At 40.9% G+C, this 27,294-nt stretch overlaps 1 protein-coding gene across 2 annotated transcripts in view; it reads left to right on the forward strand.

Annotated features, from left to right (window-relative positions):
* MME (membrane metalloendopeptidase) overlaps positions 1-26,991 on the forward strand; it is a 48,779-nt gene extending 21,788 nt beyond the window's left edge. For both annotated transcript variants that reach the window (XM_033000095.2, XM_033000097.2), the window contains exons 11-23: positions 2,984-3,120; positions 3,220-3,313; positions 4,138-4,266; positions 5,184-5,282; positions 7,188-7,268; positions 8,233-8,336; positions 9,959-10,017; positions 15,173-15,292; positions 16,000-16,133; positions 18,242-18,307; positions 21,678-21,773; positions 22,189-22,265; positions 25,520-26,991. In XM_033000095.2, the coding sequence (XP_032855986.1) occupies positions 2,984-3,120; positions 3,220-3,313; positions 4,138-4,266; positions 5,184-5,282; positions 7,188-7,268; positions 8,233-8,336; positions 9,959-10,017; positions 15,173-15,292; positions 16,000-16,133; positions 18,242-18,307; positions 21,678-21,773; positions 22,189-22,265; positions 25,520-25,619 (1,296 nt within the window). In that variant the 3' untranslated portion in view covers positions 25,620-26,991. The remainder of the gene's footprint in view (positions 1-2,983; positions 3,121-3,219; positions 3,314-4,137; positions 4,267-5,183; positions 5,283-7,187; positions 7,269-8,232; positions 8,337-9,958; positions 10,018-15,172; positions 15,293-15,999; positions 16,134-18,241; positions 18,308-21,677; positions 21,774-22,188; positions 22,266-25,519) is intronic.
* The last annotated feature ends 303 nt before the right edge of the window (positions 26,992-27,294 follow it).

The following is a 27,294-nucleotide window of genomic DNA, read 5'->3' on the forward strand; positions in this document are numbered from 1 at the left end:
TTGAAATTGAACCGGATATCTGAGGTACCCACTATATTACCTAAACATCTGATGACATTAAACTATATGTAAGAGACTGTGCTTTGGTATCCACTGTTTCTCCTAACTTGAAGGCAGATCTCGCCCTTGGCTTCAACACAGAGATCAAAAAGGAAAAGGAAAAAGAAAATCATGACTTTGACTTACCCCCATGGATTCAGGATGGTAGATCTTGCAAAACTTGCACATACATAACCCTTGCTGCAAATTGGGAGAATATCCTTTGCAGAGTACAAATAAATTCCCTTCCTGTAATTACCACAGCAGCTCCAGAGAGCTCAGGACAGAAGTTAAGGCTGCAGCCACCAGTGATTCAAGTATGTTGTAGTGTGACTATTCACTGTTTTTCCAACACTCCCCCAGTAAGATGGGCTCCCAAAGCAAGCAGATAGGAGCCCAGGCAGTCATGACTAGGAATCAGGAAAATTCTCCCCATTCCTCGTTCTGTCGCTCCCCCGGGATGTTTCAGCTCTGCCTTTTCCCCTACCCTGAGCCACGTGCCGTTCGCGCAGCGTAACCTTTAATTCACGGCACCACAAAGTGCAGCTAAAGAATAGCCAGAGATTTGGTAACACAGGTGTGCCTCCTCAGTAACATCATCTCTTACTAGACATGGGTGGTTTTATCATAAATGACTTCTACTTCAGCACCTTGCACAGCAGGCAAGCAGGTTGGCTCATGTCACACAGAAAGCACTGTGGCCTGGCGGGCAGGAACGCATTATTGAGTCTTTTGAGGTCAGGAAGGTACTATGAAACACTATTGTTCCTACCACGGTTTCAGAAGCACTGCTATTTTTTTTGACTTTAAATTCTTCAACTTTAAATTATATGACAGTTCACTTCTGCCTAGCTTAATTTGTTTCATAATTTACCTTCTCCCACAGGTCTTAGTTGAACAGTTACCATTACAGTCATAATTTCAGAAACTAACTTCTCCTGCCACAGAATGGTATTGCCCTGGTTATTTTTAGTTCCTGGGGAGTGCTGCAGATCAGCAATAACCATCTGCTCTAAATTTATCCAAAAATGCTCAAAAGACACATGATGGGAGTTGGTAGCGTTGTTGTAATGGTCTAAGGATAGAACAGCAATTATTACTAAGATTAGCTTGAAGTTTCCTGCTTCTCTTTCAAACCTGAAGTGATTCTATTCCTGAAAGCTTATCTGCTTTCCTCAGCTGCATTGGTTTGTCCAATGAAAGACACTACCTCTTCTAATAAAACTTTCCTTTCAAATGATACAGACTGGGAAAAATCACCAATACTTTTCAAAGTAATATGCATAACAAAAATTCTTAAAATTATTAAAAATAAGTACAGAGATTATTTGCTTTTCTTACATTTAATGCCTTCCTTTTCATTACTAGAGTACCTACCCAGCGTGGTGATAGCAGTCAGTAGCTCCAGAGCTTTGATGATGCTTTTCAGCTTCTGCTCTGAATCACTTTCTCAGTCAAACAGTGGTCCAGAGGCTGTGGATTAGGAAACCTTGGGCCAACATGGAGAATTTGAAGCAGTGTGTAGAGTTACCTGTAACATCGGTGTCATTTACTAATGGAGCGAAGGCAGAACTTGGAGGAAAATGTAACACTGTACGATCTAGAGTATTCCAAGCTGAAGGAGCTCTCTCTCTCTCTCCACTGGTATTGTACAGAGGAAGACAAGTAACGCCCTGTGTTTGTGAAAATACTTCACTTGACAGCGGCTGCAGGTGTGAACTCCCTGGGTAGGGGAACGCGGAGGTTACAGCCTCCCGTTAGCACGGCTCCTGCTCCGGGCTGTGTGACGGAGGAGCAGCGAGGTGGCTGCACACAGCCTGGCCCCCCTGCCCGCTCCCCGCCGGGGCCGGGCCCACAGCTGTGCGCCCCAGCGGTCGCCACGGCTGTGGGCGAGAGTGGGCTCGGTGTCCCAGCCAGTCCTTCCACCCCTCTGACAGCCGAGAGTGGGCTCGGTGTCCCAGCCAGTCCTTCCACCCCTCTCACAGCCGAGAGTGGGCTCGGTGTCCCAGCCAGTCCTTCCACCCCTCTGCCGGCCGAGGCACGCGGTATTTCCAACCAAAGACTTACCAAAGAGCAGTTCTTTTTCTTATCGGCAAACTAGGAAGGGTTTCCAGTTGAGAGTGCCCACGCACTGAAATAAATCTTTCTTCAGACTAGATGGACACTACAGAGTGAAAACAGAAAATAATTTTCATAGGTACTGGGTCATGCGAGTTACATGGGCCCCTTGCAAAGGTGAATACTGGCAGAAAAAAAATGGGCGTTTAGGACCAGAGAGGCAGAAAATGAACAAGAACTCTTACCTTTGTCTGAGATTTGTCTGTCACAGCATGCTGCAGCCTGGCCTGCTATCAAATCAGCTGCTTCTCCAGTATCTAGTACTGTGGCATGCAGAGGAAAATTCATTATAGATAGTGGATTTAGTTTGTCTGTTTTAAAGCCTGTTAAAATAAATCCTTTTATGGACTTCGGTGTACTTCAGAACAAGTCCTTACCATATGCTTCAGCATGCATTGCCAAATATACCATGAATCTTATTGCCCCAGAGGTACAGAGACACACACTACTGAAAACTGGCCTCTTAGTCATGCTTTGATTTAAAAGTTCTTAGCCAAATATAGCAAAAAGGCAACTGAAATTTTACTTAATATGCCATTTCTGCTTTTCCAGGATAAAAGGAAGAGGTCATAACATTTTAAATCGTGTTAGTCTGAAATCAAAACAATGTCTCGACCTTTTCTGCTAAATACCACCCTATTTCAATAGGATTTTAGAGCAAAGAGGATATAAATTATCTCAGATATGACTCGATTTACAAGCAGTACAGCTATTATGAAAACTAAAGGCAGAGTATTTGTTATGCAAACATACTTAAACTGGAAAAAACAGCTAAATACTGTTTATTTATGATTTAACCATATAATAATATATATTGATTTTCCAGGTATTCAACTGGTCAAAATTCATAAATGATATAATGTCAACTGTACAAATTAATGTTGAGAACACCGAACATGTCATTGTTTATGATCCAGACTACCTTATCAGGCTGAAGTCTATTCTTAATAAATACACTCCCAGGTAGGTATGTTAGGTATTTTTGTAATTTGCATTTTATTTCCAATAAACTTAAAAAACCTAAAAAAGTTACCAGCTTATTATTGTTGCTTTGTTAAACAGAGACCTTCAAAATTACATGATCTGGCGATTCGTAATGGATCTTGTCAACAGCCTAAGCCGTAACTACAAGGACACAAGGAATGCTTTTCGTAAGGTGCAGAAATTAATCCCTTTTTAAGTTGTAAAGATGACTTTGGTGAACCATAAGAGATAATTTTTTTATGTACTTGTAGTGTATAAAAACGTTATGCATTTTGAATTTTGCACAGCTAGATGTGTTTGCTGAAGCTTCTGCTGGAGCATACACATCATTTATACGATATAGGCTTGATAGGCAGAATGGATTTAAAAAAGCACTGTTCTGGTACTTGGTCTCTGTGTTTTTCTGAACCCAAATTAATCCCCATTTTGATAACAGAGCAGTCCCACCTATTTGCAAATGATTACTCTGCAGTTCTGATTGATTGGTTTGTTACAAACTCTTCAGCAACCAAAGTAATACATTCAAAGACAAACATTATGGGCCCAATCTTGTTTTTCAGTCATTTGATCCTGTAGATATTTCAGTGCTTTTAAAGAAACGCTGAGCAATTTCACAAAGAGATTGGAGAAGTCCTTTGTATTTCCACAGTAGGACTTCATACTTCTTAAGTTTCCTCAGGTCCATTAAAAAAAGGTTAGTGCCATTGTGTTATATCTGTTAGTGACATAAGAAGTACTTTCACACACATACGCAGCTTTTTAAGGAGATTGTGCTTGTTACAGAAAAAGATAATTACTGGAGGAAGTCAACAAACGTTCAGTTTGGTCAGTTTTGTATATCTGAACAGGGCGGTAATATTCATTGATTATTTGGCTTTTTCCCCTAGTCTTGAAACTATTTTATAGTACGAAACCATTTTAATATAAAGCTTCATATTTGCTTAATCTGCATCATCAGGGAATATTATGTTTTCACCTAATGTTTATGTTTCACAGGCACTTTACGGCACAACATCAGAAACCGCTGTTTGGCGTCGCTGCGCAAACTACGTCAATGGCAACATGGAGAACGCGGTGGGACGGTTATATGTAGAGGAGGCGTTTGCTGGAGACAGTAAACACGTGGTAAAGCTTTTAACAAATTAGCCTGTGTGCCACCTAAGCCTCTCGCTTACCGTGTAGTTCTTCACACAGCTTTGATTACACCTCTTATCAGCCTTTCCTATACAGCAGCTCACTGTCTCAAACCCCTAACACTTTCAGACTTGCTTCTCAGCACCACTGAGGAGCAACACGAGCGCGTGTGCCAAGAGAGCCATTCCCTTGCACCTAAGTACTTCTGCGTTACTTGTCTTGAGCCGGCCTGCTTTCCAAGCAGATGACCACAGTGTGAAGTACCGTGGGACGCACGGAGCTGACGTGTGCGCACCGGAGGCAGAGCGGCGCCTGCCCGCTCCCCTCGATGCCCGGGGCCGGCCGCCAGCCCGCAGCCCCGCTGGCACGCTGGCGATGGACCGCGCGGACGCCCGAGGGGCACCACGTGCTGGAATGAACAGTCGCCGCTTGTTCCTCCAGGCTGATGCTATTCACATCCCGCCAACGTGGGGCATGGGGACAGCCGGTTGTTTCTGGCTGTCTTCAGTCACACGGAACTGCTGCAAATGAACCTGGAGTTAAGCCTTAGTTGAGTCCTATCACTCCCACTGCAACCCAGGTTTACGATACACCATTTTTTTTGTGGTTGACATACACACAGTAATTTGATCAGATGCACAACATCCAATGGATGATTATGCCAGATTTTTTGTAACCTGAATAACTAAATTGCCTTTCTTTGTGAGCTCATGCCCATTCCCTTTTCTCCCACAGGACAGGCTAAATGTACGACTTAACGAGCTCCAGGTTTGGAGTGTGGTCCATAAACAGCGTGCAATCAAGCAGCTAGTGCAGGAAAATCAAGTCTGTAATAAACAAACTATGACTGTGGAAAAATAACCGGCTCATTTTATGTTGATTTGTAACATTCTGATGTTTTTTCCAAGGTTGAGGAAATGATTGCAGATATACGTGATGTTTTTATAAAAACCTTAGATGAACTTACCTGGATGGATGCAGAAACCAAAAAGAAAGCAGAACAGAAAGTAGGTTAAAATCTTAAACATTGGTAATGTTGTGTGTTGCTATAAACATCAGTATTTCAATTGTTTTTCCTGAAAAAAAAAATAAGCAGTAACATCTGTCGCTATTTTACATACACAAAACCACATATATTTGTGTTTATATAGACACAGCAGCTCACAGAGTTCCTGTATCAGATCCAGATTATATGGGAAGGGGCCTCTGTGGAGATAAGTGAACAAAAGAGAAGGAATCAATATACAGGGTTAAGACCTTCCAAGCAAATCAATGACTAAGGGGCTAGATAATCAATATCTACAAGGAAGTAATACTGAAAATGAGAAAGAATGATTTATGGAGATTTGACCAGCTCTTAGGAGCAATAGGACAAAACCAAAAAGTCAAACCACAGGCTGAACATCATCAGTGAGTTCTCTTTTAAGGGAAGACGTAGCTTCAGACAGTTCGTGTAAGTCTGGAGTAACTAACAGAGGTCAATTGTAGGGAGCCCTGAGCTGGGAGTGAAGCAATGGAAAGAACCATCTATTACATTTCTCTTTTGTTATACTGTAGAGTTAATAACGAATCCTCAATTTTGTCTTGATAATTTTTTATTAAAATTTACTATTAGAAAATCTTGGAAAATATCATGGTTTTATTAATTATAGAGTGCGACCTGGCTTTTCCTCCAGAATTTTGGTCTAGAAAATCTTAGAATAAAACATTTAAATTAACTATCAGAATATTACTGGTTTATCAAACAACTCTAGACTGTAAAGTCTGCAAAAAGCTACGACTGCAGCAAATAGCCAGGAGAGCCAGGGCATCCAGTGAGCTTATACTGACTCTGATGGGATCAGACAGTAAAGATGCAGTTACATGAACTGCTGCTTACGGGCATTCCTAGTGCTATTTTCATAGCTACACATACCGATCCGTTACAACCACACAGTAACTTCCAGTCAGGAATGGCAGTGTAAGTCGGGTAGTAAACTGAAAATCCTAAATAAATTCTCTACTGTGATGAGACACAGACGGTGTATGTACAAAGTCCATGCAATACTGTTACGAACGATTTCTTTGACAATACGCAATGCAAACTGTCTGAAGTTAGGATCAGAAACCCACGTGCACTCCACCTGTTGCTTATAATGTTCTGTTGTTTGTGGGAATAGCCTACTTCAGAAGATTACTTGTATAAATAATGTCATTTTACTGCTAAATTACTTAAGACATATTTATATGGAAATAATAGAATTGCTAAAGAATCATTTGTTCTTTGTTTTTTTTTTTTTTTTAATTACTCCTGACATTGCCATCAAATACAAATCAATATTTGGCTATCAAAAGAAACTGAGTAAGGGTTTTTAAAAACCTTTGTTCAGGACTTCAAATTGTCAAAATTTGGGAACATTTAAAAAAAATATTTCACTCCAGTGTAGATGTGGGAGCTAGTTAAGAAATATGGATACAGATCCAAACTCAGTCAAACTGTACAAATTTCTGGAAATTTGTAAATCTGTTTTCCTATAATGTACTGAAGTTAAAAAAATCCAGTTATTAATTTTATTATTATTTTAGATTCTGGAAAATATATAAAATACTTCAGGATTTCTACTATTTGTTTAAACCAGCCTTTCAACTCAAAATTATAGCTGAAGTATGTTTGGCTGTCTTGTGCACACTTCTGTAAGTTTACTTAGAAAGAAAGGAACAGAACATACTTGCTAGAATTTTCCATTGTTATAATTAACCATAAACTTTACACTGCTTTCGGTTAATTAAAAAATGTAAACAAAAACTGTATATAATGAGCAAACATCCTGGGGTTTCTACAGTTGTTTCCATATTGCTTTTATTAGATAATTTATGATTGATTTAAAAATATGGCTGGATTTGCTATGCATATCAAATTACCTTGTCCCTAGGCAACAGCAATCAGAGAGAGGATTGGTTATCCAGACGAGATCGTGACTGATGACAATAAGCTGAACAGTGAGTACCAGGAGGTAAGTATCCACAATAGGTGGTATAATCAGAAAAGGGTCTTAAGAGAAAAAAATGGGAATTTGCCTTCATAGCCAAGCCTAACCATAGGCATCTGCAGAGAAGAGCTCAATCTTGTGCCCAGTTGCGCAGGTGTTAGTAAGGATGTATTAACAGCCAGCATAGCACAGCTGATGGAGTACAGATGGTGATATGTATTTGATGGTATTTCAAGGGAATGTATAAATTTGAGAGGAATTATGCTAGAATAAAACATGGAGCCAACGGTGTTCAGTCCAGCATTTCTAAATCTGCTGCAGATTGACGTAACCCTGGTTGAAGTGGACGCAAGTACACATAACTCAGTAACTGTGCCTGTGAACCCACAGATTGGACTTAGTCCCTGAAGTAAACTGGACAACCCGTTTAATTTAAACTGAGCCTGAGCCTCTTCACTGCAAAATGTGACCTCAGGATGCTTTTACCTTGTAGGCTCATTTGTAAGAAAAACTCCATTAATGTATTGCGTATACATGTTATGTTCAGGCTGAATATGTCTTAGAGGTCAAAGTTTTAATTTTGAGAAATATAGACATATAACCAAAGTATGCTTTTTAAAACACCATGGGAGCCATATTTATGTGTTCTTTCTAAGGTGGAATTGCAGCTTACCAAGCTGGCACCTCCCAGAGGTTAGGGTCAAAACCAACAAATGCTGAATTCCACTCAAAATATATATATATATATATATATAAAGAGGAAATAAAGATCTCAAGAAAATATTATACAGCTTCTAGCCTATATCCAGCTACAATATTAACTCTGTGACGTAGCAGAGCACAGCAAACCAAGTTCTAATCATAGATCAAAAAGTACTCTTAAAAATGTGTTGCTTAGCTCATCATGCTGAAGAGTAGATTTTCCAGATCCACGTGTGTTCTTTTGCAAATCAGTAACACTTAAGTACTTTTCCCTCTTTCTTTTTAGTTGAACTACAAAGAAGAAGAATACTTTGAAAACATTATTCAAAATTTAGTATTTACCCAGAAGAAAAGGTTGAAAAAGCTTAGAGAAAAGGTGGACAAAGAGGAGTAAGTATTTAAAAATACTGTGTATAGTCTTTCATCCAATTTCCACGGGAGGAAGTACTCGGAGGGTAATCAGTGATGATTTAATGACCTTCCTCCTGCACTTTTTCCTCCATGAAGAGGGCAGGTGAGAGGGCATTGCTTCTTTCTTGAAGCTTAGACCTACATTAGCAAGTAGGGCGAAGAAACTGGGAGATGGCGGGGGGGGTTAAGTGCCCTGGAGTAGGTCAAGTCTGGTCCCTTAGCTCCCGGAGTGGATTAAGTGGCCTCCTGGAGAGCAGCTTTCTAATTAAGCTCACCTGAAAGATGAATTTCATCCCTGAGAATTTAATTTCTCTTGCTCAGAGACTGCATGAGAAAAGAGAAAGCATGATTAAGTGAGGATGAGCAGGAATTTAGTTCAGAAATATACTCCTGCTCTGAATTAAAATATTAAGGTAGAATGTAGATGTACCAAAAGACTGACACAGCACATTCCCTAGCTGTACTGGCCACTCTTCCTGTCTCGGCTCTGACCCATTTGGAAGTTAATTTAAACCAAATCAGAAAAATGACATTCAAAGATTACCTAAAGTGAGCCTGGAAGTATCAACCACAATTGACTATCCTCTGATAGTTATCATTTATTCTGCAAATTAATTTTCACTTATTCTAGCAATAGCCACTGTTAGAATACTTTGCATTGCTTATGACTGGCATTTTCAATAAAGTTATCAAATAGATCGTTTATCATAGAAATTAATTTCACCTAGAGCCAGGAAATACACCTTCAGTGGTGTAAGGCCCAGCTATTTTATTTTGTAGCACTGTTATCTCATTTTCTCTGACAGATTTTCTGAAATATTATTAAATGTGTACAATAATGACCTACATCAAAACAGTAGCTCTGCTTGTGATTCTAGGAATTTCATTAGGTGGTCACTGATGGAAGCCAATAAAATTGTAAACTAGGAAAAAAAAGAGCTAAAACATTATTTTCCATGTGTTGAGATGGACCCAAAAGTAATGCTGAGAGCTTTCATCAAGGAAAGTAGATATTATTTAAATGAAACCATCGGGCTGTGAATCAAGCTGTGCCTCTGCCACAAGAGCTCGTGATAATCTTTGCATGTACCTTCATCCTCAAGCAATTGTGTTAAGGAAAAAATTGTTATAGTCTCAAATGTGATACTCCTAATGTACTGGTATTTGAGATAGATGGATATATGCCAATGAGAGGTGACCCAGAAATCCTTTTAAGTAAGCAGTCTTAAAAGAAGTTCCATTATCCCCAAATGTTTAAGATAACATTATAGCCTCAGGTTCTATGTTTTAGTTTCTTTATAAGGGGAATTTTGCCTGTACAATGCTGCAGGATGAGCAGAAACTGAAACAAAAGCTAAGCATTGTTGTTAATAAGTTTGGAGAATGAAGGGAAAGGGCTACTAAAATGATCAAGGGATTGGGGTGTCTGACATGGTGAGTGGCTGAGCGCACTGGGGTGTTGGACTCGACAATCTCTAGAAGTACCTTCCAGCCTCAGTTATTCTGTTAGTCCATTATTCAGTTTCTAGGTTTGTTCCAGTAATCATTAACTCTGCCTTTAAGAACTGAAATTCTAACATTTCTTCTTCTCTTGTTACTAGGTGGATAAGTGGAGCTGCTGTTGTCAATGCTTTTTATTCAGCAAGTAGAAATCAGATAGGTAAGGTTTACCAACTTACTAACTGGATACAGATCTAATGGCAAATTATTTATGTGTGTGTATATATATATATATATGTACGTGTATGTATTTTTAAAATCAGGAAGTGAAACAATCTCAATATTACGGGGTTGCAGAAGTGCTTCAGTGCAGCAAAATTGGAGGTTTCATTCATAGTGTTTTCATCTGCCCGTGTTTTGAATTGCCTTTGTGCAGAACAAGGACAGAGGCTTGGGATTCCGCCGTGCAAACAGCAGCAGTGTGGACTGGCTAGAAGTTTAATGACCAAGTGAATTTGGTGGCCCCAGCCTTTTGTTTTTACGGGATGAACAGGGACCTCAGTATCACTTTTACCTGAAGGAAACACTGGCTAAAAGAAAGTCACAGAGCTTCCTGCCGTTGAGTACACGTGATTCCTTTCCTTACAGCCCCTTCACAATCCCTGTGTACAAGCTTATCTAGTCTGGCTTTGCAAAGGAGGTTGAATTTCATCCTCTTGGTTAATGAATACACCAGTTCACTGACTGGACTGCTCAGAATCCCCTAACATTTCACGTGATAGGCCAGAATCACAGAGTCCCACACTTGTTCTCATGAAGCCGTACACTTCGCTTTCAGTCAGTGTAATTACAGAGAGCGAGACGAGTCTAAAACAAATGTCAAGGCAACAAATGTTCTGCATTTGATGATGAAATAATGTGAAATATTAGTGCAAAAGCCAGCTTATTCTCAGTTTCTATTTCCTCATTTCCAGCGTTTCCCCGTACACAGCTGTAAGATCAGTGCCCAGAACACAGACTCCCGCCATCGGCTTCGCATAAACTGTGCTAAGCAAACGTGGCCCGTGCTGCATGGCACCAGGAGCTCATGGCCTCACGGCCACTGTTCCAGAGCTGCTTCAAGTCCCAGGCAGACAGAAGTCCTACCCAGTTCTGTCACTATCTTCCTTATGTAAAAATAATCATGACAACTGGAACAAAACATTTAGGGCTCAGTGAAACCAGCATTTCCCAAAAGACAAAGTTTACTCAGAAAATCTCTCACCAGCTATCTTATCTATAGCACTTCAAGATCGGATTATTAACGACAGCAAATAAGAGCTCCGTACTAGTATTACTTTTAGTGCCATTTAAATTGCTAGTCCTGACTGTTAGCCATCTTAAATGCAAAGTCCTAACATACATTCTTTTATAAATGGTTTAAGAAGAGTTTAAGGAATTTTGAGACATCCTTAATTACCATTCTTAAGATTTAAAGTCTGCCAGATGACGTCCAGTTCCCTGCCTGATGTCATTTAATTCTGCTTGTTTCCTGTTGGAAAAATTAAAATGGAAACCTGGTAGATTAAACCAAGGAAAAAATAAAATATAAAAAGAAAGAGAAAAGTTCAGTACAATGAAAGTTTTCGTAATGCTTTTCAGTATAAATATTTCTAATGTCAGCCTACCCAAAACCACCCACAATTAAAAATAGATTAAAATGCAAGAGAAAGCATTAAAACGCTTTTAAAGAAATAATAAAAAAGTCCGTTATAGCTAAAGATTAGAACTGCATGGAAGCACTGAGGTTTCTCATCTTCCGAACCATACCAGCAATCTTCACAGTGGTACAGCCTTTCAATAGTCACAAAACATTTTATAACATTAATTATGCCTCACAATATTTCTGGCATACCCGTTCTGCAAATACTGTTATTATCCACATTTCACAAATTGCAGTGTCCTTTCTAAGCCATTAGTGAGGTACTATGATCCACCTATAACTCCTGACAAGTCTCAAAAAAATGAAGAAACCTTGTCCTGCAGGGCTCGGCAAAGAATTGAAACAATATTGGGCTTTGTTTATTTATGGAGGCTTCCAAGGAACAGATTTGGTGGAAACATTATTTTCACTGCCAGGGATGAAATTAGCACTTCTTTTCAGTCTTCAGTAATGGCTTCCGATACAGTCCCACTTCTTTTATCAAATGAACCATTAAATCAAGGTGAAAAATGTCAGGTACTCTCTTCCACCGGGCTCTCAGAATACTAATGTCAAAAATAATGTCACTGATCTGCAAGACTGCCAGTGCCAGCAGGACTTTGGTAGTGCCAGAGATAATCAGGAACTTTATTTCGGAACCAAGTATCATACTTTATTACATGGCAAAAAGCACTCCCTGCTGTTCAGCCTGCAAGCACAGCTGCACTAAGCAAACAGATGCAGTTTTCTTCCAGTTTTTACAGGGTATGTTCAATACAGCATACTAGCGTTTTCACAGTTGATGTCTTCTGTGCAAAAAAGTAAAGTTCATTTAGCACCCCTGATCACATAAGTCTTGATTCTGCGAGTGCAGCTTTAAAGGAATAGCATCAGGTTTATAATGGAAGAAATCAACAAATCAAGCCAAGCTTTCCAAAAGGATTTTTCCTTTTTAATTATTTCCGTCCCCACTGAAGAAGATAAAAAAAAAAAAAAAAGGCTTGCAGTCCTAGATTTTCAGATTTTACTGACTCAGGTGATCTGTTAAGCAGACTTCTGCAAATATGATCCTGACTTCTACTAGTCGCCTGTGTCTTTGCAATAGCTTGCACTTCCAGAATCACAGAGCAGACTGTTTTGGGCACAGTGGCACTGCAGCAGTGTCAGCCTCAACCGCATGCAGGCAAGGAGGAGGAGGTGTGGAGAAAACTCCTTGTAGTGGTGCAGTCATAAACAGGACTAGAGAATCCAACTCACTACAAATAGTGCTGTTTGCACAGGAATTCAGCAGCTACAATACTCACCTGGTTTTAGGTTTCATGTCCTAGTCAAAGCTTCGGTCATGTTTGCCAAGGTTCATGAGCTTTTCCAGTTAACCCAAACTGTTCTGGCTTGGGGTTCTAAAGGTAAACCATGAAATAAGCATTGTGAAATCCAAGATAGATTTCATAGAGATAAAACTGTCCATTTAACTGACCAACAGTGCTTGGTTAAGGATGGCAGGACAGCGCAATCTGTTTAGCAGGTGATAAAGCTAAGTGAGCATTCAGCCTATTACTGAACATTTAGCAGAAAAATCTGCCCAGAAGGCTTTGTTTAAGATAGCTTTATTCAGTAATTCACAGAAAAGCAATCATGATTCGGAGGACTGAAAATGGTGACTGGCAGTTAATATGAGCCACAAATTCTTACCTCATCCTTCAGGTATGGCATGCCACAAGATAATTAAAGCAGTCTGATCTTTAGAGTGATGTCTGAATTAGCTTCGTATTATGCTTTTACTAAAAAAAAAAAAAATAAAAAACCCATCCCTCTAAAGAAGAGTTCTGTGCACAATGTGTGGGAAGTTTAGAGCTCTCTTGTTACATTTTAATACGGCCTGATCTTCACTGTTCCATCAGCAGCACTGATCATAAGGAAGCCACTCAACCTCAAAAACATCAGCTGAGCTGCTGCTAGCAAGGCAGCCCACCAGATGTTCTTCAGGTACCAGCTGCCCGTGTCCCACAGGCCCGGATGCAAAATGGAACTGCCCCGGGCCTCTGGCTGGGGGAGACGTGCAACGCAACCGGGCCCTGCAAAGGCAGTGCTGGTCTCAAATGCAATCAAGAAGAAAAGCTGCATGCTTGCTTTTGTCCAGGGCTGCACAGAGTCAGAGGGAAATACTGGATGGCTTCCCCTGCCTTGGCTATTCACCAAGCTGAGAAGCACAATCTGCACTTTAGATCCCAAAGGACTTGTGCTTCTCTCTTCTTTAAATCTCTGCTTGAAATGTATCCCACTGCGGGAGGAATGCCTGTCCACTTTAGACCTGTATGATGTAACAGAAGTCATGGAATCAGCTGTTTTCAGAAGGCTGAAGTTAAAAATAAATCTATGAATTCTAACATTTTACTCCAAAAATGGATAAGGTGACAGGATGTTAATCAAACTGAACTGAAAATCCCGAGAATCCACTTGCCTCTGGGGAGGGAAGATGGCCCTGTGGTTACCAGCAATAGGCAGGCTGAGCTCCGAGCCAGACACAATTGCAATATTCCAGCACTGGTGCGTATCATTCCGAGTGAACATCTTGCTAGCAGTAATCTCCAGAAAAGAGCAGCGTTTTGCTGCTGTACGCTCCAGGTATCACTGTTTTGCCAGTCATCAAAACAGCCCATCACACGGCACGGCATTTACTAGCAATGCTTTCTGATAATAACATCAAAACACTTGGATATTTAATTCCACGTCACTAACAATGTAACAGAATTACTGTGACAGGAGGCAGCAGTTTGCACACGACAGCAGAAATAGGGGTTTTTTTCTAACCTTTTTATTCTTTTCAATTTTCCCATGGCTCTGTCTCCTCTCAAAAGAAACTGCTAGAACTGTACTGGATTTGTGCTGAAATGCAAGAACCATCTGTTTTCTTCCGTTGTGTGAAAACTGTTATCCAATTCCTCTTTTCTGTTCAAGTTTTGTAGCATTACATACATCTCACTCACAGTGAGAATTAATACTTTATATTGCTGCAACAGGCTGAAGTCTATAAAAGAGGTCTGCATGAGATGTAAAGTGTAACTGAGTAGTTTATTTTTTTTTTAATTCTTTTATAAAAAGATCACGATTGCAACATGATTTTTTTCTCACTAATTTGTTTCTTAAAAGCCTAGAAAAACGAGCACAGATGTGGGTGAAAAGAACGGCTCTGTTCCGGTTCTTTCATTGCCAGCTTGGCTTATTTTTATTGATTCTAGTGGGAGGTGCTGGTATTTTCAGTGGAAGAATAAATTCCTTTTTCTGAGATTGATTTGTAGTAGGGGCAATGATCAAATAATTTATACTTCTAGGGGAACACCCTCCCACTTTCCACGGTGGTGTGAGGTTTATTTAATAATGATACAGAGGTCTCAGAATGCTAAGTATGTAAGTTGGAAAAGTAAACTGCTTTTTTGCAAAGTAAAATAGTAACAAAGACAAAGTAAAAGCTGATCATGATTTTGCAAGTGTCTGAAGAGGGGAGTGGTCCTGCTGATCTGTTCCTACTATCCTACAGCCATTAGCATGTGTCAATTCACTTCTTGTTGCTGGTAAAGCCGAGGGAGCAGCATGACACTGGTTGAAGCCCATAAAAATGGTCTGTTCACACTGTGCACATAGGATAATGAGGCAGGGCCTTAATTGTGTTGTGGTTTTTTCTTTTTTTTTGCAGTCTTCCCCGCTGGCATTTTGCAGCCCCCGTTCTTCAGTGCATCCCAGCCCAAATCTCTGAATTACGGTGGCATAGGCATGGTCATCGGTCACGAAATCACACACGGTTTTGATGACAATGGTAAGGCACCGACTTTCTACTTACAAAACTGCCGATGCGCAGAATATTTAAGCTCTTTAGTGCTTAATCATTCCAGAGAGCAGATAAAGTTTCCACACAGATGAGCAACTCTGGATGGCTGAGGCTTTACAGTGTTTGCTCCCCATGAGGATTCCCAACAGCGCGATCCAAAGAATCGCCCAGACACTCCTGTAGCTGCGAGGCTGCAGCAGCAGCCCTGGATGTGGTCCTGCAGCACACGAGGGCTTTTCAGAGAGTTGCTGCTCGCTTGCTTTTTGCAAAGACTACATCAGAAGCCATCATAAACTACATGTAATTGTGAACAGGGTGTGTCACCAGGCTGCCATAGGTGTGAACTCAAGGGTCCAGCTCTCAGACCTGCTGCCTAGCCACACCGTTCATTTCTAGACCCACACTATGATCATCCAGCACTGAGTCACGGGTCAGAACCATACCAGGCTTCCTAAGAGAGCCGTAGTCCCATCTTCTGATTCAGGCTAAATGCATTTGTTTTCCTCCTCCACTAAAATATAGCCCTTTTAGTGAAATAAAATACAATTTAAAAAAACTCCAAAAACGCATTACCTGTATAACTGCATCATGACAGCAATTTTTTTGCATGAGTGACTACGCTTACTTGCTACCCTTCTTACTGCATCAAAACCCTCTTTTCCTGTATATATAATTCTGTTAACGTATTGTTACAGGCAGAAATTTTAATGAGAATGGAGATCTTGTAGACTGGTGGACAGAAGAATCAGCACGCAATTTTAAGGAGCTGTCCCAGTGTATGGTATACCAGTATGGAAACTTTTCATGGGACCTAGCAGGTGGACAGCATGTATGTCATATTTATTTGTAACTACCAATGTTATTTTTAATGAGGAAGCACAAAATCTTACACCCTAAGCATGCATTATGCCCTTATTCACATGAACGCTTTCTTGGCTTATGGTCAATACTGTTACCCCTACAACAACAACAAAAAAAAAAAAAAAAGAAAAAGGCAAAAGAGATTCTTAAAATTAAAGACAGTAGTAAAAACTCCCCACATACACTGACTGTTCTGAAGGAGGCAGGATTTCTGTTCTGAATGAGGGACAGTCCTAGAAGCCTTTTTGGGACCTGAAAGGCTGTTTTTAAGTTTCATAAAGGAACAGAAAAAAAAAATGTGGAAGTTTGAATCTCATTTCACCAAAGCCTGATGTGGAAATAATATATATCCCTATCAAAACAAATCCTGCCTGCTGCTTTCCTTCACTCAAAAGTTTCTTGCTCTTTTCCCCAGAGAAACATCTGGGCTACAGAGCTAAAAGGTCTGAGAAGAATCAGGGTACAGCAGGAGAGGAAAAGAAGATATGCAGATTTTGCAGAGGCAGGCAATCTAAACGTGACAGCATTTATAGAGTTCTGCACAGTTAAAATCATTAGGCTTTTGGTGTAGTGACAGTCTGGAAGCCCTCATTTCGTGAGAACAGTTAGCAGGATCAGCTCTGCTCTGTGTCCCAAGATCAATTGTCCATTAACTCACAGAAGCAGGTGACAGTGATACTATAATCACTCATACTGAACAGGAGACCAGTCCTTTGCCTATGAAACGCAAGCTGCAGAGCTGCTGCGGGAAGCAGACAGCCCCGTGTCCGTATCACAGTGCTTGGATGCCATTTCAGGGGGGATTTTACAGTCCCAGGCTGGCAGCACATGTACTTCAGAGCTGCAGGTAGCAGATTTCACCTGCAGTTACTGGCTGAGCTGCCAGCCCGGGCAGCCAAGGGACGTACTGCACCAGTGCAGTATTTAGCTCGCAGTCCTGCATCTTCCACGCAGCAAGGGACGTGACAAATGTCAGCCCCTGGACCACTGCTGTGCAGTGAAGGCAGGAAAACAGTTTACTATAGCGGCACTCGGTTGTGTTGCGTTGTGGAATGCCACTTACTTCTGACATCCACCTTGTTTATTCTGGACTTCACTGGATATCCCCATGCGGCACTGACCTGGGCCACCGCCTGGTTTTCTGTAAGGAACAAAATTTCTCTTGGATGGGACCTCCTACAGTTCAGTGGTGAACGAGAAGACACTTAGAAGAAGCTATTTTCTCTGACTACTGCTGTCTGTTTTTTTAGAGGCTGACAATATATTCCATCATACAGAATAGGGAACAAATAAAACTTCCAGGTCTGAGGTTTTCCTAATCTGTGTGTTAAACAGTTGAAACTCACAAAGAAGCCATTAAAAATAGAGAAGAATATTTCAACAGATTTTTCTGCCATTTTTTCCCATATTAAATTCCATCTGATGATGATTCTGAGTTTTGCAGCTTTGAATATTATAGCCCAAAATCTTGGGCTAAAGGTTGAAAATATATTTTTTTAAAATAAAATTCTCCATTACCAAAGTTTCAGTGTCTTCACTGATTTAACAAATATTATACCAGGTAAATGGGTATCTTCTGGGTGTTTTGCTACCAAAGAGCTATCTAACTTGCCTAATATACAGGAAAATACTCTCCAGCAGATTTCCTGTTGTCTGTTAACTGATTATTTCAACTATTTGGAGTTTAGATTATAACTTGTTTTGTAGACTACATGGAGAGATTCTGTCCACTTCCTCTAACTGGAACTATAGTAAGAAGCTGAGGGTTAAAGACATGGAGAAGATAGGAAGAATGAATGAACAATGACTAAGCATCAGATAATCTGGGTAAAAGAGATATGAAAGCCTAGAAAGCTGTCTGTAAGGGAAAGAAGAGGATTAGGGAAAACAGTAGTATCTGCATGGATTTTAAGACAAGGAAAGCAAAGACTTTTCAGAGACATTAAATTAATCTTCTGCTAAAACTTCAGATTTTAAGGCCATTCTCGCCTTTAAAAAGTGAAAAACGCACAGGTTGACATTAGAGGTCCTGAATAAGCCCTTCTTTTCAGAAAACTATGCTTTTCTATTTTACAGCTGAGTGGGATCAACACGCTAGGAGAAAACATTGCTGATAACGGGGGTGTTAGACAAGCATATAAGGTAAGAAGTATCCATTTTTCTATTTGAGCTGGAACCATCATAGATAAAGAAAATTAATTCCAGAGCCTTTGAAGAAGAAACATAACCTTTGTGTTATGTTAGGGACAGGACTGTACCTACTGCATCACCGAGGCATGGTTTAAAACTATTGAACAGCTGTTTTATTTCTTTCATCCTATTAATTATTTCCTGATACAGATTACCTGTTCCTAGTGCACTCTTTTTCAGCTGAATTCTATTTTTTTTAGGATTTTTTTCCTATTCTGAATAGGGAATTTGTAGAATGATAACATTTAATGATTCACACTTGGAGCATCACCTAGCTAAACTGATGATACTGAGTAGCTGTCTCCCTCTGCCTTCATCAGCTTTTTTATGTCAGGAAGGAGGGACAGAATGACTTTCTGCTAAGCTCTTACCCATAAACAGTCTCTGCCTACATGGAACACTATTAAATGTTCAAAAAACTGTCAAAATATCATCTCATACAAGTGACTTGGGTCCCTGTACAGGTATGCAAAGATGTCAGTGACATCTGGACTCCTTGCACTAAGCCTTCCATGGGAGCTCGTGTCCTTTTAGGCTTTCCTTTCACTCTCTTCCTGAAACAGATACTTAACTCCTCACATTGGGCAACTCTGAGATGGAAAGTTAAAGGAGCAGAGGTCTTCTCTTTGTGAACATGGGTTGGGAGGTGAGAAGCGAGTCGGCTTCTCTAGGAACTTTTCTTGTTACCTGCAAATCTGATGGTTGCAGGCCTTAATAATGTGACCCTCCCTCTCCTCCCCTGAACAGCTTGTTCTATGGCAAAACATTCAACACTTGGCAACGGGAGTGCTGTCAGCCCGCTGGGATGCATGAGCCAACCCCTCAAAGTTATCACAGTTTCTGCAAAGCAAGCCATCAGCAACACTTACTGCACTAGAAATACACGTTTGAGGGCAAAAAGAATTATTAATGGGAGTTTAAAAGATTATTTGGAAGCCTAAGGGAGGTGTCGGTATGGCATATTAGATTAGTCTGATCAATTACTGGAGCATCTGTGCATTTAAAAAAACCAAAACAGTACAAACCCACAAAAGGAGACATTCTTTCTGAAAGGAATAGGATTAGCCAGAGAAAAATTAGAAGGTCAGAAGTATTACAAAAAAAAAAGAATTAGATATTTATAATTACTATGACATCATATAAATAGTAAAAAAAAGATCCAGACGGACTCTTGAGAGGGCACCTAGTCTACCCCCCCATCTCCCAGCAGGTAGAATCAACCATTTCTGTATCACTCAGACATACCGTAAGAGAAGTTCTGCCACCTCCTTGCTGCAGTTCAAGCGCCATCATGTCTTTGCTTTCAACAGTGGAAACAGAGAGCAAGCTGCTTCTTTCTTTTCTGCGACCTTTTACGTATTTGAAGACTGTTACATACTCGAAGGCCCAGACTTCTCTTCTTTAGACTAAACAAACCCAATGCTTTCAATCTTTCCTCATAGGTCATGTTTGCTGGACCTCTGCTCATTCTTGCTGCTTTCTTCTGGACTCTCTCCAGTTGGTCCACATCTTTCTTGACGTGCAGTGCCCAAAACTGGACAGAGTGCTCCAGCTGAGACCTGGCCAGTGCCAAGTAGAGTAGAAGGATTACTTCATGTAACTTATATAAGACTCTCCTGTTTATACATCACAGTATGTCACTTGCCTTTTTTGTAGTACTGTGGCACCCTCAGCTCTTGTTCAGCCAATTATCCACTAAAACTCCCGGAGCCTTTTCAGTAGACCTGTGAGCTGCTCATTCCTCAGCGTGCACTTGTGCACTTGATTGGCTTTACTTGCATGGTAGCTTGGCGCTGACTTCAGTTACATTTCCCCAATTTGCCAACATCATTCTATCAGTAATGATATACTAACAACATGTGACACATGGTCTTCATAAGAAACACGAAAGCAGCTGTTCTTATTACAGAAAGTTCTAAAGTCTTCTGCAATTCACTAAAAAAAAAAATCTCTTTTTTATAATACAACATTCATTTTATCAATTATTTAATGTCTTCTCTTTGCAGAATCAGTTTTGTACTAGTAAAATTGGACCCTGGTGCCCTGCACTGTATATAGGGAAAGCATATCTTACCATAAGTGTGGCATTTTAGACTCTAACCCAATAGTTGGCAAAAAAATATGAAATACATTTATGTAATAAACATTTGAGAGAAAAATCAAACTGTAAGCAGACAGCAAATACATGCGCTCTATAGAATCAGAGAGAAGAACGATTTTTTGCCACAGCTGAAGCTTTTTACCCCACATCTCTCAAGTCTAACAGAAGGAAGAAGGGGAAGAGGGAAAGGTGAAGAAACGGGGGAGGACTGAATCCTCTGATCACATCTCAATTGTCTCGGAGATCTTTTGTGCCTCCTGGAGCAGAGGCAGGCAGGGTTGCCCGACCCAGTCCCTAAGCCAGGGCCCCAGGCATGGGGACCCCCCAGATCATGCGGGACACCTCAGGGATGCTCCTTTTGGGACTGGGCCTTAGAAAGCGGCGCGGAAGCGTGCCTGCCTGGGCTGAGCTTCACTGGGTGGGGTACGGCCTGAGGGGACCGACAGCGACGCCTGACCCCCAGAGCTGCTGCGGCTCAGTCCCTACACACCCAGCTCCAAACCCCAGTGATTTACAGGCTGGTTTAGCACCGAGCTCGCTGATGCCTCACCACACCTACCCCTCAGCTGATGTCAGAGAATCTCACAGTCATTTCCATTACAGAACATATTCTACTTTTTTAACGCAGAACCACCTTGCTTTATGCAGTCATTGATTGGCCCCGTGAAAGGATCTGCTAGGTAGATACGTAACAGTCCAATGGAATTTACTACATTAATTATTATAAAGCTTGCTGAAGACTAGTACTAACTTTCTGAAATACAGTAGCTACAGAACACAGCTGTCCTCCCTTGCATTCTTAATTTCTTCCACTATAAAAAGACGCAGTTATACAAAAATCTTGTTATCTGGGTGTACCCATCTTACTGAAATTATTCCATTAGCCCTGATTACTTCTTGCTACAATAAATTGACTTCTTTAAGCCTGTTTCTCGTACCCTTTATTCCAGTATAATTCATGCAGCTTCACTAAACCTGGTGTAGAACAGCACTGTAAGGCCCATTCAGTGAGAAAAGTGCCTTGATTCAGTCAGGCCACTGGTAGCACAGTACTAAGAAAAGGCCCTGTCCTCTTCTGCTTCAAGGTGGCATGTGGCAAGATGGATGGCCAAGGTAGTCCATGATTAATTATGTCAAAGAATCCGTGCTCCTCCTTGTCATCATTTCATTTTGACTGTCTGGGCTGGAAGTTGTAATATTTCTACTCCATTCATTCTACAGGCCTACGAAAACTTTGTGAAAAAGCATGGAAAAGAAAAACTTCTTCCTGGTCTTGAAATGAACCATAAACAGCTGTTTTTTCTGAACTTCGCACAGGTATTCTGTACTTCTTGACTGAGGGCTTTGAAAATCACTTGAAGCTACAACAGTTTAACTATAAGTCCGAAAGAGGAGGCTGACTTGCATAGTTTTACTAAGAGCTGGCAGAGTTGCTAAGCTAAGCTGTGTTCAGTACAAAGCAGTGAAAATACAGTCTTGTTAGGTAATTTTTATCTTCTCTAAATAAATTAATTCAGCCAGGAATAAGTCTGGGAGACAGTTTCCTGTGCCCGACTGCCTTTGTCTGAGGACAATAGTATATATACTTTTTTAACAAAGTGTACATTCTATTTTCTGTGCTCTAATGTGAAAACTATTCTCACGACATTAAGAATTTCATAGTGAAACGACATCAAGTCTCTTCCTGGACAATCTTACAGCTAACAAATGCTTTTCTTTGCTACACATATAGGTATGGTGTGGAACATACAGACCAGAATATGCCGTGAACTCCATCAAAACTGATGTGCACAGCCCAGGCAAATTCAGGTCAGCACGTAGAATAATCTTTGGTGCAAGTCCTAGGTGCAACACAACTTTTAGCTGTAGAATTTAAAGAACTCTACACAAAAGGCTAAGTTGCACCTACCGGTGTGGCTTTAGGTATGTACACATACCCAGGCATAGATCACTGAAGATGGTTAAGAGAGAAAGCCAGAGTGTCCCTCAGACCTCCCAGCCCTAGCAGAGCAGGCACAGCCCTTCCCAGGAAACTCCTCAGGAACAATAAGGCTGGGGCGGGGAGTTGTCCTCATCCTTGAGATGATACAGCTTAATTCTGTCCCCACTATGGAGAAGCTTTGAACAGTCGTTGCCACAGGACACCAACAGCATCGCCTGGCTGTTACCAGACGTGCACGGCTTGTCACAGCAACATCCCAGTGACTGTGCCTGGAGTCCAGTGCTCTTCAGAAGTCCCCTGGCTCCCATGCTAGGTCCTGGCAGGGTTCCCATAAAGACTGAAGGCTACGGATGGCCTCCTGTCCTCCGCTAAAGTCACAGGTAAAATCTCCAGTTACGTCGTGGAGTGCAAGGATTTTACTTGTCCAAGCACAGAGGAGAATTCATCTTTTAAATGGCAACACTGCCATGAGAGAGAACTGACCTTCTGTCAGCAGCCTTTGCTGTCATTAGAGCGAGGAACGCCTTTGCCACCTAGAGCCAGAGGGATGTCCTTCTGTTCAGCAGAGTGGGTCAGCCCATCTCGGCCAGTACGCTAACAGCGTTACCCGCCAGGCCTGCAGCTCCGCGGTGCCCCGGGTGTTCCACAGCGCCACTGAGTGCTCTCTTGCAAGAAGGGAGCTTGAGGTGGGAGGTCGCTGCCCCGCAGTCAGGAACGAGGCGGTACGCTGTGGTGAGAAAAGCAAATTTGTACTGTCTGCACTGTGCACCCCGTCAGCCTGCCCAAGAATAGGTGGGCTTGAACCCAGCAGGGCCAGGCAGGACACCTGACTGGTCAGGGTGGAAGTCTTTGGGCCAGACTAGGATCTTTTCTTGTTAACTTAAGTCAGAGCAAGCTATTCATCAGTACTGTAGCAATGGTTTTGCTCTAATTAAACTGTTTGGTCAAAGGCCATGAGATCAAGTAGTAATGTAGACATCACAACATCTCCAGGATTCACATACACAAGAGCTGATTTCTCTCCTGATACAATTCAGTACATTAATTCCGGTGTCTGCCTTTCAACAGCTTTTCACCAAAGACTTATTTTGTTTATCCCACACACTCAAATATTTAGTGAAAGCAGCGACTGTTCGTTCAGTTGCTCCTTGACTGGCATTCCACTGTGGGTGGTTTTGCACTATCTGCAGCTCTCTCCCGGAGGCAGTTCATGCAAGTCCCACAATCAGCTGAATTTGGTCACAGTGCTGATGAGGCTCCGCAGCAGTTCTTCAGAACTGTGCCTCCTCTTTGCATATCTAATTTGTATGAGTCACGAGTCCTTTGAAGTTTACTAGTTCAGCATCTTCGTGTAATTGTATTTGTGTATATCTTAGATATATTACATCATGTATTGTGCTGGTTTTACATCAGAATGGAAGGCTATAAACTTTGTATGGAATTGCACAAGTATTAATGAGAAACCATACCAACATTTGTAGAATGTGAAGTAATTTTCAGGATGAGGCCCCCCTAAAAGCTCTAAAATAGAAAGCATTTCAGTACACGACACATACCCACAAAATTGCTGCCTAGTGACAAACTATTAAAATGCCACAGTGGCTCCCACTGTGACTTTTTTTGTTGTTTTTTTTAATTACTGGGGGGGTGGAGTGTTTTTTTTTTTGTTTTGTTTTTTGTTTGTTTTAGCACCTGCTACACTGAGTGGAGGCTATTTCTCCTTACAGGTAGGACAGGCAGCTCTTCATAAAAATTGTTAGTTGCACAGTACAATTTCAGTTTGTGGGCTAACAACTCTGAGTACCGGAGAGGTAGAATCTGTTGTCCACTAGACAGAAGGATGCCTTATGTCACATAATCATCAAAAGCAGGTGAAAGAGAATCTATACCTGAGTGTTAACATGCTAAATTAAAACATAGCAACTATGGTAACAGATACAGGCCAAACCCTGGTTATGTGCCACATCCCTGTAGTTCTGGGGATATTAGTAAATGAAGCAGGATTCTTGTCCCACTGCTGTTTTATCTGTTTGTTAATAACAAATGTAAGTAGAGTTTTATTACACCCAAAATGCTTTCTGCTCTGTTTCTGGCAAAATCTCATTTTAGCAGTTCTAGTCCTTAAGAGCAACGGAGCACTGCTAGATCACTTAAATGCATGACTTCTTCTACAATCATTTCTCTGTGCTGTCTCCTGTTCTGCTGCTGGCTCCTGAGACCACTTAGCGAGTAGTCTCGCTTTTCATCTTGAAGAGACAGTCGGATTGTTGCAGATGTCAGCTGCTGCACTTCACCTCAACTTCTGTGGACGCTTCCTGGCTCTCTTGAATCTAATGATTAACATTATTCACAGACTAATCACCAATTGCTCGAAGAAACAGTTTTTCAAATAATTCCTGGTCCACAATCAATGTGCATTGGTATCTATATTTGACATTTGAAGCTGAAGGTGTTTTCCTGCATAGGTATGCGCAGGATCGATTTCCATTCCTGAAGGAGTGAGCAACTCCTAGCAGATACATTCACACGTGTTCACAATTACACATCTAAAAACTGCTCCAGCAGGAATGTCCTCATATTAATTTGAAAGCTGTTCTCTGTACGAGTCTTTTTTTTTTTCTAGAAACTCATTCACTGGAACATTTGGGGAGAATGCCCAGAGAAGCAATATGATCTCAGTTAAAACTTGATTGGCATAAAAATGTAAATGAACATTCACTGAAAAGTTACACTGCAGTCCTCTACCTCAGGGTCTTGTTTTCCCTTTACCAATAACTTGCCAGCAAAACAGAGCTGAAACAATTCTCAGTGAAAACTAACGACAAGCAATAAACCAGTTCCTAGTGCAAGAAATGGAAGTTTTGTGAGAGCCAATAATGAAGAGGGGACAGGTCCTGCCTGTATTTCAGGGGGGTTGCAATAGGGACCATACAAACTGTAAAGGGAAAATACAGCCACTTCTTGAGGTGACGTGGAAGCAACAGCCAGAGTTCAGCAATACAGGCATTTCCCACAGTATTTTGAGGTGACGCAAAAGAAGAAGTTACAAAATGTGAGTCGTCTTGTTTGTTTTAAGCAAAGGCAAGCAACAATGACAAGATGCTGTTGTTTTGTTTTAAAGGGTCGTTGGATCGCTGCAAAACTCTCCGGAGTTTTCGGAAGCGTTTTCATGCACCAAGACAAACTACATGGATCCTGCTAAAAAGTGCCGAGTTTGGTGACAGAACTGTAAACCTTGCATCTCAAGAAGCTTTCCAGAAAAAGAGAAACTTTGAATTGATTTTGAGAAGGGGAAGCAGGAGGAAAACTGAGGGGAATATGCTAGAGCAGTCACCGTAATTCTTAGCAAACAGGCAAAACTAAAAATATCACACATCAAAATATCAAACGAAGGACTAATGCCAATGCAGCAATTAGCTGCTCGGCTGTTTTTCCTGTCACTGAACCCTGTAGAATCTACATCACTTACCAGTGTACGGTAACATTTCACTTATAGTTAAGCCTGTTCCCCACTGGCCAGTAGCTTTTTGGATTTACTTTAAAATGTCAAAGTATAACGCGTTATCTCCCACTGGTCAGTGAGTGCGTATTTCTGATCAAGAGGTGGAAGGAAATATTAAGTAACACACAGTTTTAGACATCATAACGTGATAATGAGACAACAGTTTATATCCTATGTGTCAGACTTTGTACCCTCTGCTGTTATGATAAATCTGTTCTACCAAATGTTTTCATTTTTACTTGAAACCGTTTATACAAGAGGAGTCCAAAGACCTGCTGTAATTAAGTAACTTCTCACTAATAATTCCAGTGTGTATTATCTGAAGTCACTATTTACAAGAGTTTATTTACTGCTTTACAGCCAAACTGAAATTGTAGGTAATTTATTAATTTTTGAACATATATTCTGTAAGATTGTGATCAAAGACCCTTTCACAGTTTTCTAAGCTTTTACTTGCTTTCTCTAAAGTTGGCCTTTTTTAAAGTTTCTAGTAATGTATAAATCATAGTTTTTATATTTAAATCTGAGCTACACTTTTGACTTGAAGTATTGTAATATATTTTATCAGTGGCTGCACAGAACTGGGAAATTTTAAGTAAAGCATGGTATCAGGCAATAAGACAAAGTCTAAAACCTGAGCTCTCCAATGGACTATACCAGTATTGAAGTTTTCAGGCTGACTTTCTCAGTATTTAGAGTCTGATCCTGCACATAATTTGTACATGTTCTGATCGATGTCAGTCCTCACATCAGTAAAGCTGCACAGCCGATTGCAAGAATCAGGAGGAGCTTTAAGTACGAAGGGAAAAGGCTTTAAATCTGCAATGATAGGTATGAAACATCCTCATGCAGATTGCAAAGGAACTTACTGCTTTGTATATCAAAGCAAACAGATTTCCAAAAAATAAGTACCAGATACCTCAGATGACTGCTACAATAGGTATATTTAAAAAACTTATGTTCCTTTTAGCTTTCTGAGTTTGTCATCTGATAAAAACATTTTGATAATAAACTGAAATTATGAGCCAAATTCAACGTGTGTTCTTTACAGGAAGCAAACATACAAAAAAAAATAAAATACTCTCTGCAAATAAATTTCTATACTTGCCCCTGAGAACCACACCTCAACATCTATAACAACTGACAAAAGGAGAATTCAAATCGCTCTGTTCTAGTTTAAAAGCAGGTGTCAATAGGTTATTTAGCATCTAAGGAAATCACACCAAAATTGTCTGCAGAACACTTCCTCTTCCAGGGCTTTTCCCCAACAGTACGACAAAGAGAGCAGCACACAGAACCCTCTCCAGGAACCCCCAGGAGCGGGGAAGGATCGAGGGGCCCCGCAGAGCCCCAGAGCAAGTCTCCGCAGGGAGGAGCGGCGGGGGCCCTGGTGA

Source organism: Tyto alba, unplaced genomic scaffold (genome assembly GCF_018691265.1).
Source record: "Tyto alba isolate M040663 unplaced genomic scaffold, T.alba_DEE_v4.0 Super-Scaffold_10, whole genome shotgun sequence".
Classification (NCBI taxonomy): domain Eukaryota; kingdom Metazoa; phylum Chordata; class Aves; order Strigiformes; family Tytonidae; genus Tyto; species Tyto alba.